Below are 12,201 nucleotides of genomic sequence, written 5' to 3'. Positions count from 1 at the left end.
TGGGCACTACCATGCTCGGGTGCTCAGTACTCGTAACTAGTGATGAGCGGGCACTACCATGCTCGGGTGCTCAGTACTCGTAACTAGTGATGAGCGGGCACTACCATGCTCGGGTGCTCCGTACTGGTAACTAGTGATGAGCGGGCACTACCATGCTCGGGTGCTCCGTACTGGTAACTAGTGATGAGCGGGCACTGCCATGCTCGGGTGCTCTGTACTGGTAACTAGTGATGAGCGGGCACTACCATGCTCGGGTGCTCAGTACTGGTAACTAGTGATGAGTGGGCACTACCATGCTCAGGTGCTCAGTACTGGTAATTAGTGATGAGCGGGCACTACCATGCTCGGGTGCTCCGTACTGGTAACTAGTGATGAGCGGGCACTACCATGCTCGGGTGCTCCGTACTGGTAACTAGTGATGAGCGGGCACTGCCATGCTCTGGTGCTCTGTACTGGTAACTAGTGATGAGCGGGCACTACCATGCTCGGGTGCTCAGTACTGGTAACTAGTGATGAGCGGGCACTACCATGCTCAGGTGCTCAGTACTGGTAATTAGTGATGAGTGGGCACTACCATGCTCAGGTGCTCAGTACTCGTAACTAGTGATGAGCGGGCTCTACCATGCTCAGGTTATCAGTACTGGTAACTAGTGATGAGCGGGCACTACCATGCTCAGGTGCTCAGTACTGGTAACTAGTGATGAGCGGGCACTACCATGCTCGGGTGGTCAGTACTGGTAACTAGTGATGAGCGGGCACTACCATGCTCAGGTGCTCAGTACTGGTAACTAGTGATGAGCGGGCACTACCATGCTCGGGTGCTCAGTACTGGTAACTAGTGATGAGCGGGCACTACCATGCTCAGGTGCTCTGTACTGGTAACTAGTGATGAGTGGGCACTACCATGCTCGGGTGCTCAGTACTGGTAACTAGTGATGAGCGGGTACTGCCATGCTCTGGTGCTCTGTACTGGTAACTAGTGATGAGTGGGCACTACCATGCTCGGGTGCTCAGTACTGGTAACTAGTGATGAGCGGGTACTGCCATGCTCTGGTGCTCAGTACTGGTAACTAGTGATGAGCGGGCACTACCATGCTCGGGTGCTCAGTACTGGTAACTAGTGATGAGCGGCCACTACTATGCTCTGGTGCTCAGTACTGGTAACTAGTGATGAGCGGGCACTACCATGCTCGGGTGCTCAGTACTGGTAACTAGTGATGAGTGGGCACTACCATGCTCGGGTGTTCAGTACTCGTAACTAGTGATGAGCGGGCACTACCATGCTCGGGTGCTCAGTACTGGTAACTAGTGATGAGCGGGCACTACCATGCTCGGGTGCTCAGTACTGGTAACTAGTGATGAGCGGGCACTACCATGCTCGGGTGTTCAGTACTGGTAACTAGTGATGAGCGGGCACTACCATGCTCAGGTGCTCAGTACTGGTAACTAGTGATGAGCGGGCACTACTATGCTCGGGTGCTCAGTACTGGTAACTAGTGATGAGCGGGCACTACCATGCTCAGGTGCTCAGTACTGGTAACTAGTGATGAGCGGGCACTACCATGCTCGGGTGCTCTGTACTGGTAACTAGTGATGAGCGGGCACTACCATGCTCGGGTGCACGGAGTCACCTGATCGTTCAGCATTCGCCTCCTTTCTCCCTCCGGAGCTGGAATCTTCCTGCATTGTCCCCGTGGTTGTGATGGTGACTTGTTCCTCACGCGGTGATAAATATAAATATTCCCTGTGATTACGCGGTACAATGAGCTGTCAGCGCACGGCAATTACATCTGATGGGAGAAGCAGCCGTCACGATTCCTCACATCGACAAACAAGACCCGGGGGGGAGACGCCGCAGACTATCGCAGCACAGACTATTCACTGTCATTAATTAGAGCTCTGCGCATTCATTAGTCGCATATCATCAGGACACGGCTGCTACCCGTACGGGGCGTCCGAGGGGGACCCCTCCATGAAGCAGGAAGTGGCTGACGGGAGCGCAGGAGGATGGGGTAACACGTAACGGCAGCCGTTATAATGAGATATTAGGACATGGCCGCTGCGTTCTTCCTGCGGTCGCCGCTGGTCGCTGGGACTTTACCATCCGGACTCCGAGCAGCGATTCTCCAACTCCAGAAACAACCAATCAGAGATGATCATGGCAGCGCAAAAATGCAACATGCAGCAGTAAAGCCCCGCCCTCACAATCAGGCCCCACCCTCACAATCAGGCCCCGTCCTCACAATCAGGCCCCCGCCCTCACAATCAGGCCCCCGCCCTCACAATCAGGCCCCCTCCTCACAATCAGGCCCCCGCCCTCACAATCAGGCCCCCGCCCTCACAATCAGGCCCCCGCCCTCACAATCAGGCCCCCGCCCTCACAATCAGGCCCCCGCCCTCACAATCAGGCCCCACCCTCACAATCAGGCCCCCGCCCTCACAATCAGGCCCCCGCCCTCACAATCAGGCCCCGGCCCTCACAATCAGGCCCCCGCCCTCACAATCAGGCCCCCGCCCTCACAATCAGGTCCCCGCCCTCACAATCAGGCCTCCGCCCTCACAATCAGGCCCCCGCCCTCACAATCAGGCCCCCGCCCTCACAATCAGGCCCCCGCCCTCACAATCAGGCCCCCGCCCTCACAATCAGGCCCCCGCCCTCACAATCAGGCCCCCGCCCTCACAATCAGGCCCCCGCCCTCACAATCAGGCCCCCGCCCTCACAATCAGGCCCCCGCCCTCACAATCAGGTCCCCGCCCTCACAATCAGGCCCCCGCCCTCACAATCAGGCCCCCGCCCTCACAATCAGGCCCCCGCCCTCACAATCAGGCCCCGGCCCTCACAATCAGGCCCCGGCCCTCACAATCAGGCCCCGGCCCTCACAATCAGGCCCCGGCCCTCACAATCAGGGCCCCGCCCTCACAATCAGGGACCCGCCCTCACAATCAGGGCCCCGCCCTCACAATCAGGGCCCCGCCCTCACAATCAGGGCCCCGCCCTCACAATCAGGGCCCCGCCCTCACAATCAGGCCCCCGCCCTCACAATCAGGCCCCCGCCCTCACAATCAGGCCCCCGCCCTCACAATCAGGCCCCCGCCCTCACAATCAGGCCCCCGCCCTCACAATCAGGCCCCCGCCCTCACAATCAGGCCCCCGCCCTCACAATCAGGCCCCCGCCCTCACAATCAGGCCCCCGCCCTCACAATCAGGCCCCCGCCCTCACAATCAGGCCCCCGCCCTCACAATCTGGCCCCCGCCCTCACAATCTGGCCCCCGCCCTCACAATCTGGCCCCCGCCCTCACAATCTGGCCCCCGCCCTCACAATCTGGCCCCCGCCCTCACAATCTGGCCCCCGCCCTCACAATCAGGGCCCCGCCCTCACAATCAGGCCCCCGCCCTCACAATCAGGCCCCCGCCCTGACAATCAGGCCCCCGCCCTCACAATCAGGCCCCCGCCCTCCCTAACACTTTCCAAATAACCATTTTTTTTTTCTTTTAGTTTTCTCTTTAAGCTGCTCATAGTGTTTGATCATTGTCTTGTAATAAAATCAGCTTTTTTTTTTGTACTGATTCCTGACTACGCAAGTACACTGCAAGAATCTGAGCTGCAGTGTAAAGCATGGGGGAATAGAAAGAGCAACAGTGTAACCTCTGACACAGGGGATCATGGAAGACTTACTGACAATGCAGCTGAGTCGGGGCAGAGATCATCGCTATATCCTAAAAATTACATCACGTGTGACTGATATCAGCCCCTCTTATAACGCTCCAGTGCTGATATAACCCCAGACATTACATATGTGACTGATATCAGCCCCTCTTATAATGCTCCAGTGCTGATATAACCCCAGACATTACACATGTGACTGATATCAGCCCCTCTTATAATGCTCCAGTGCTGATATAACCTCCAGGCCTTACATATGTGACTGATATCAGCCCCTCTTATAATGCTCCAGTGCTGATATAACCTCAGACATTACATATGTGACTGATATCAGCCCCTCTTATAACGCTCCAGGGCTGATATAACCCCAGACATTACATATGTGACTGATATCAGCCTCTCTTATAACACTCCAGTGCTGATATAACCTCAGACACTACATATGTGACTGATATCAGCCCCTCTTATAATGCTCCAGTGCTGATATAACCTCCAGGCCTTACATATGTGACTGATATCAGCCCCTCTTATAACGCTCCAGGGCTGATATAACCCCAGACATTACATATGTGACTGATATCAGCCCCTCTTATAATGCTCCAGTGCTGATATAACCCCAGACATTACATATGTGACTGATATCTGCCCCTCTTATAATGCTCCAGTGCTGATATAACCCCAGACATTACATATGTGACTGATATCAGCCCCTCTTATAACGCTGCAGTGCTGATATAACCCCAGACATTACACATGTGACTGATATCAGCCCCTCTTATAACGCCCCAGTGCTGATATAACCCCAGACATTACATATGTGTCTGATATCAGCCCCTCTTATAACGCTCCAGTGCTGATATAACCCCAGACATTACATATGCGACTGATATCAGCCCCTCTTATAACGCCCCAGTGCTGATATAACCCCAGACATTACATATGTGACTGATATCAGCTCCTCTTATAACGCTCCAGTGCTGATATAACCCCCAGACATTACATATGTGACTGATATCAGCCCCTCTTATAACGCTCCAGGGCTGATATAACCCCAGACATTACACATGTGACTGATATCAGCCCCTCTTATAATGCTCCAGTGCTGATATAACCTCCAGACATTACATATGTGACTGATATCAGCCCCTCTTATAACGCTCCAGTACTGATATAACCTCCAGACATTACATATGTGACTGATATCAGCCCCTCTTATAACGCTCCAGGGCTGATATAACCCCAGACATTACATATGTGACTGATATCAGCCCCTCTTATAACGCTCCAGTGCTGATATAACCCCAGACATTACATATGTGACTGATATCAGCCCCTCTTATATTGCTCCAGTACTGATATAACCTCCAGACATTACATATGTGACTGATATCAGCCCCTCTTATAATGCTCCAGTACTGATATAACCCCAGACATTACATATGTGACTGATATCAGCCCCTCTTATAACACTCCAGTGCTGATATAACCCCAGACATTACATATGTGACTGATATCAGCCCCTCTTATAACGCTCCAGTGCTGATATAACCCCAGACATTACATATGTGACTGATATCAGCCCCTCTTATAATGCTCCAGTGCTGATATAACCCCAGACATTACATATGTGACTGATATCAGCCTCTCTTATAACGCTCCAGTGCTGATATAACCCCAGACATTACATATGTGACTGATATCAGCCCCCCTTATAATGCTCCAGTGCTGATATAACCCCAGACATTACATATGTGACTGATATCAGCTCTCTTATAACGCTCCAGTGCTGATATAACTCCAGACATTACATATGTGACTGATATCAGCCCCTCTTATAACGCTCCAGTGCTGATATAACCCCAGACATTACATATGTGACTGATATCAGCCCCTCTTATAACGCTACAGGGCTGATATAACCCCAGACATTACATTTGTGACTGATATCAGCCCCTCTTATAACGCTCCAGTGCTGATATAACCCCAGACATTACATATGTGACTGATATCAGCCCATCTTATAACGCTCCAGTGCTGATATAACCCCAGACATTACATTTGTGACTGACATCAGCCCCTCTTATAACGCTCCAGTACTGATATAACCCCAGACATTACATATGTGACTGATATCAGCCCCTCTTATAACGCTCCAGTTCTGATATAACCCCAGACATTACATATGTGACTGATATCAGCCCCTCTTATAACGCTCCAGTGCTGATATAACCCCAGACATTACATTTGTGACTGACATCAGCCCCTCTTATAACGCTCCAGTGCTGATATAACCCCAGACATTACATATGTGACTGATATCAGCCCCTCTTATAACGCTCCAGTGCTGATATAACCTCCAGACATTACATATGTGACTGATATCAGCCCCTCTTATAATGCTCCAGTGCTGATATAACCCCAGACATTACATATGTGACTGATATCAGCCCCTCTTATAACGCTCCAGTGCTGATATAACCTCCAGACATTACATATGTGACTGATATCAGCTCCTCTTATAATGCTCCAGTGCTGATATAACCCCAGACATTATATATGTGACTGATATCAGCCCCTCTTATAATGCTCCAGTACTGATATAACCCCAGACATTACATATGTGACTGATATCAGCCCCTCTTATAACGCTCCAGTACTGATATAACCCCAGACATTACATATGTGACTGATATCAGCCCCTCTTAGGCTATGTGCACACGGTGCGTTTTTCTCGGCGTTTTTGCGCGTTTTTCGGGTGCGTTTTTGGCCTCAAAACTGCATGACTTTGCTTCCCCAGCAAAGTCTATGAGTTTTCATTTTTGCTGTGCCCACACAGCGTTTTTTTTCAGCTGCGTTTTTGTGGTGACCACAAAAACGCAGCATGTCAATTATTCCCGCGTTTTTCACTGCGCTTTTCATCCATTGAGTTCAATGGGATGTTGAAAGACGCAATGAGAAACGCAAATAGCTGCGTTTTGGTGCGTTTTTAAGACCAAAAACGCAGCTATAAACGCAGGAGGTGGGCAGTAAAGTGACGTGTACAGGAAGAGGATTCCTTCTGTCAGTAAATATAGAAGCGTGAATCCTCCCGGTACCGTCACCGCTGCGTCCACCTCCAGTCCTGTGCATGTATGCTGCCGTGCGGCGCCATGTCTGGGCGGGAGATGGAAGCGGCTGCGAAAACAAAAGTTAACAGTAGAAAAAAAAAAAAAAAGTTATACTCACCTGTCTGCAGCCTCCCGGTGCCATGCCCGCTCCCATCTCCTCTCACGGTATCGCCACCCCCGCTCCGGCTGTGTGCAGACGGCCGGGAACCCTCCGATGGATGCAGGACCTGGCGATGGATCACCTGATGCAGTCACCTGACGCATCAGGTGATCGTAAGTATCGCGGTGACGCGAGCGCCCGGCCGGTATCAGCGGATGCGTCAGGAGACTTCATCCCTGATTACCGGCAGCTGCTGCAGCGATCGGACGGGATCAGACTCCCGCCCCATCGCTGCAGGAGCTGCCGGTAATCGGTAATCAGCACATAAGTGAGTATTATTATTTTTTTTTTTCTTTCTACTGATGCATCAGCTGATTGTATAAAAGCCGATTATACAATCAGCTGATGTGTGATGGGATTCAGGCACTTGATCCTGACACATCATGTGATCGCTTTACCTTCCAGCAAACCGATCAGATGATATTGGATCCGGATTGGATGGCGCGGGACCCTGACCCAGGATTACTGCGGAGGGGGGTTTATTTCAATAAAGATGGAGTCACTAATTGTGTTGTGTTTTATTTCTAATAAAAATATTTTTCTGTGTTGTGTTTTTTTTTTATCTTTACTAGACATTCATGGTGGCCATGTCTAATATTGGCGTGACACCATGAATTTCGGGCTTAGGGCCAGCTGATAATATACAGCTAGCCCTAACTCCATTATTACCCGGCGAGCCACCCGTCACCAGGGCAGCCGGAAGAGTTGGATACAGCGCCAGAAGATGGCGCTTCTATGAAAGCGCCATTTTCTGGGGTGGCTGCGGGACTGCAATTCACAGCGGGGGTGCCCAGAAAGCATGGGCACCCTGCACTGTGGATTCCAATCCCCAGCTGCCTAGTTGTACCCGGCTGGACTCAAAAATGGGGCGAAGCCCACGTCATTTTTTTTTTAAATTATTTCATGAAATTCATGAAATAATTTAAAAAAAAAGGGCTTCCCTATATTTTTGGTTCCCAGCCGGGTACAAATAGGCAGCTGGGGGTTGGGGGCAGCCCGTACCTGCCTGCTGTACCCGGCTTGCATACAAAAATATGGCGAAGCCCACGTCATTTTTTTTTTTGGGGGGGGGCAAAGAAATCCTGCATACAGTCCTGGAAGGAGGATGCTGAGCCTTGTAGTTCGACAGCTGCTGTCTGCTCTCCTGCATACACTATTGGATGGAGGATGCTGAGCCTTGTAGTTCGACAGCTGCTGTCTGCTCTCCTGCATACACTATTGGATGGAGGATGCTGAGCCTTGTAGTTCGACAGCTGCTGTCTGCTCTCCTGCATACACTATTGGATGGAGGATGCTGAGCCTTGTAGTTCGACAGCTGCTGTCTGCTCTCCTGCATACACTAGTGGAGAATGAAGAACACATTGAAGAAGGAAATGACATCAGACCTTTTTTTTTTTTTGTTCACTGATAAAAAACGCATAAGGACGCAGTGAGCAAAAACGCAGCAAAACGCAGCAAAAAAAACGCACCAAATTGCGGCAAAACGCGTGCGTTTTTTGCCGCGTTTTTTCGACGCAGGTGCGTTTTTGTGCGTTTTTAGCGGCCAAAAACGCACAAAAACGCAGCGTCAAAAAAACGCAGCGTGTGCACATAGCCTTATAACGCTCCAGTGCTGATATAACCCCAGACATTACACATGTGACTGATATCAGTCCCTCTTATAACGCTCCAGTGCTGATATAACCCCAGACATTACACATGTGACTGATATCAGCCCCTCTTATAACGCTCCAGTGCTGATATACCCCAGACATTACACATGTGACTGATATCAGCCCCTCTTATAATGCTCCAGTGCTGATATAACCCCAGACATTACATTTGTGACTGACATCAGCCCCTTTTATATCGCTCCAGTGCTGATATAACCCCAGACATTACATATGTGACTGATATCAGCCCCTCTTATAATGCTCCAGGGCTGATATAACCCCAGACATTACACATGTGACTGATATCAGCCCCTCTTATAACGCTCCAGTGCTGATATAACCCCAGACATTACATATGTGACTGATATCAGCCCCTCTTATAACGCTCCAGTGCTGATATACCCCAGACATTACACATGTGACTGATATCAGCCCCTCTTATAACGCTCCAGTACTGATATAACCCCTGACATTACATATGTGACTGATATCAGCCTCTCTTATAACGCTCCAGTGCTGATATAACCTCCAGACATTACATATGTGACTGATATCAGCCCCTCTTATAATGCTCCAGGGCTGATATAACCCCAGACATTACACATGTGACTGATATCAGCCCCTCTTATAACGCTCCAGGGCTGATATAACCCCAGACATTACATATGTGACTGATATCAGACCCTCTTATAACACTCCAGTGCTGATATAACCCCAGACATTACATATGTGACTGATATCAGCCCCTCTTATAACACTCCAGTGCTGATATAACCCCAGACATTACATATGTGACTGATATCAGCCCCTCTTATAACGCTCCAGTGCTGATATAGCCTCTGGTTTTGGATACTGTACTGTTTCCTCTCTTATCTTGCAGGGGTGCTGTGGATCGCGATGGCCGGGACTCACCAGATTTGGGCTCTTTTGTTGGAGGAGGGCTCGTTACCCCGGGGCAGGTACGTGGTCGCCCTCTCTGCGGAGGATGTGTTATAATGGAGCTCGTTCTCCCCCGCAGCTCCTGATATGTAATAGTGAGGTCCATGCCGCTTTATATAAAGCTCCTCTGATGGTCGTCCTCGGGGGGCAGCGCTGCGCCCTTACACAGGTCACTGTATGGTCTTATGTCTTGTACATGTCGGGGTCTGAGGTCGGGAGACGCGCTGGTGAATAGACGTGTGCGCGCCGCTCACACTGACATTGCGCTACTTTGCCCTTTCATAGGTCATATCCTAATAGAGATGGGTGAACCCGCACATGTTCTGGTTCGCCAGGTCCAAAAAAAAAAGTGTCCGGTTCGAGACCCAAACGTTGTGCTATAAAATATTGCTAGTAATGGCTAGGAGGGTGTAAAGGAGAATTATACTCACCGAGCCTCCTGCACGGCTGTCACACTGCTCCTGGGTACGCTCATTAGCCCTCATGCATATTCACTGCTTCCCCCGCCCACCCTCTGTGACAACATCTGTGATTGGTTCTAGTCAGACTGCCAGCGTTTGTGATTGGTTGTGCTGTGTAAAAATAAATAAATAATTGGGGAAAAAAAATGTCATAGGGTCCCCCATGTATGGTTACCCAGCAGCCCCCGGCTGTGTGCGTTTTGTAATGGCTGTGTATAAAAATATAAGGGACCACATTTGGCGTTTTTTAAATTTAATTTAAAAAAAACTGCGTGTGCAATCGGCATGAGGTGAAGAGGGCTTGGATGTGCGGCTTGAAGGATAGAGCAGAGTCGAGGGTTACCCCAAGGCAGCGAGCTTGTGAAACTGGGGAGAGCGAGCAACCAACGAGTTTGATGGAAAGGCTTGTTGGAGGAGATGAGTGAGGAGGGGGAAAGACAATGAACTCTGTTTTGTCCATGTTCAGTTTTAAGAATCGCGCAGAGAAGAAGGATGAAATAGCAGACAGACATTGTGGGATTGTGGTTAGTAGAGAGGAGATGTCAGGGCCAGAGAGGTAGATCTGTGTCATCAGCCGAGAGATGATACTGGAAGCCGTGGGACTCTATGAGCTGTATAGAAGGCAGAGGACAGGTCCAGGAGGAGGAGGATAGAGTAATGTAGAAGGCAGAGGACAGGTCTAGGAGGAGGACAGAGTAATGCAGAAGACACAGGACAGGTCTAGGAGGAGGAGCACAGAGTAATGTAGAAGGCAGAGGACAGGTCTAGGAGGAGGAGCACAGAGTAATGTAGAAGGCAGAGGACAGGTCTAGGAGGAGGAGGATAGAGTAGTGTAGAAGGCAGAGGACAGGTCCAGGAGGAGGAGGATAGAGTAATGTAGAAGGCAGAGGACAGGTCTAGGAGGAGGAGGATAGAGTAGTGTAGAAGGCAGAGGACAGGTCCAATAGGAGGAGCACAGAGTAATGTAGAAGGCAGAGGACAGGTCTAGGAGGAGGAGCACAGAGTAATGTAGAAGGCAGAGGACAGGTCCAGGAGGAGGAGCACAGAGTAATGTAGAAGGGAGAGGACAGGTCCAGGAGGAGGAGCACAGAGTAATGTAGAAGGCAGAGGACAGGTCTAGGAGGAGGCGCACAGAGTAATGTAGAAGGCAGAGGACAGGTCTAGGAGGAGGAGCACAGAGTAATGTAGCAGGCAGAGGACAGGTCTAGGAGGAGGAGCACAGAGTAATGTAGAAGGCAGAGGACAGGTCCAGGAGGAGGAGCACAGAGTAATGTAGAGGGCAGAGGACAGGTCTAGGAGGAGGAGCACAGAGTAATGTAGAGGGCAGAGGACAGGTCTAGGAGGAGGAGCACAGAGTAATGTAGAAGGCAGAAGACAGGTCTAGGAGGAGGAGCACAGAGTAATGTAGAAGGCAGAGGACAGGTCCAGGAGGAGGAGGACAGAGTAATGTAGAAGGCAGAGGACAGGTCCAGGAGAAGGAGGACAGAGTAATGTAGAGGGCAGAGGACAGGTCTAGGAGGAGGAGCACAGAGTAATGTAGAAGGCAGAGGACTGGTCTAGGAGGAGGAGCACAGAGTAATGTAGAAGGCAGAGGACAGGTCCAGGAGGAGGACAGAGTAATGTAGAAGGCAGAGGACAGGTCCAGGAGGAGGAGGACAGAGTAATGTAGAAGGCAGAGGACAGGTCCAGGAGAAGGAGGACAGAGTAATGTAGAGGGCAGAGGACAGGTCTAGGAGGAGGAGCACAGAGTAATGTAGAAGGCAGAGGACTGGTCTAGGAGGAGGAGCACAGAGTAATGTAGAAGGCAGAGGACAGGTCCAGGAGGAGGACAGAGTAATGTAGAAGGCAGGGGACAGGTCCAGGAGGAGGAGGACAGAGTAATGTAGAAGGCAGAGGACAGGTCCAGTAGGAGGAGCATAGAGTAATGTAGAAGGCAGAGGACAGGTCCAGGAGGAGGAGGATAGAGTAGTGTAGAAGGCTGAGGACAGGTCCAGGAGGAGGAGCACAGAGTAATGTAGAAGGCAGAGGACAGGTCCAGGAGGAGGACAGAGTAATGTAGAAGGCAGAGGACAGGTCTAGGAGGAGGAGCACAGAGTAATGTAGAATACAGAGGACAGGTCCAGGAGGAGGAGGACAGAGTAATGTAGAAGGCAGAGGACAGGTCCAGGAGGAGGAGCACAGAGTAATGTAGAAGGCAGAGGACAGGTCTAGGAGGA

The 12,201-nt window shown here is 50.7% G+C and overlaps 1 protein-coding gene across 2 annotated transcripts in view; it reads left to right on the top strand.

The window, feature by feature from the left end:
* NHLRC2 (NHL repeat containing 2) overlaps window positions 1–12,201 on the top strand; it is a 66,319-nt gene that overhangs the window by 12,665 nt on the left and 41,453 nt on the right. For both annotated transcript variants that reach the window (XM_075348158.1, XM_075348159.1), the window contains exon 6: window positions 9,466–9,544. In XM_075348158.1, coding sequence (XP_075204273.1) covers window positions 9,466–9,544 — 79 coding nt within the window. The remainder of the gene's footprint in view (window positions 1–9,465; window positions 9,545–12,201) is intronic.

Source organism: Anomaloglossus baeobatrachus, chromosome 5, assembly GCF_048569485.1.
Source record: "Anomaloglossus baeobatrachus isolate aAnoBae1 chromosome 5, aAnoBae1.hap1, whole genome shotgun sequence".
NCBI lineage: Eukaryota > Metazoa > Chordata > Amphibia > Anura > Aromobatidae > Anomaloglossus > Anomaloglossus baeobatrachus.
This window is presented reverse-complemented; position numbering and strand designations above follow the sequence as displayed.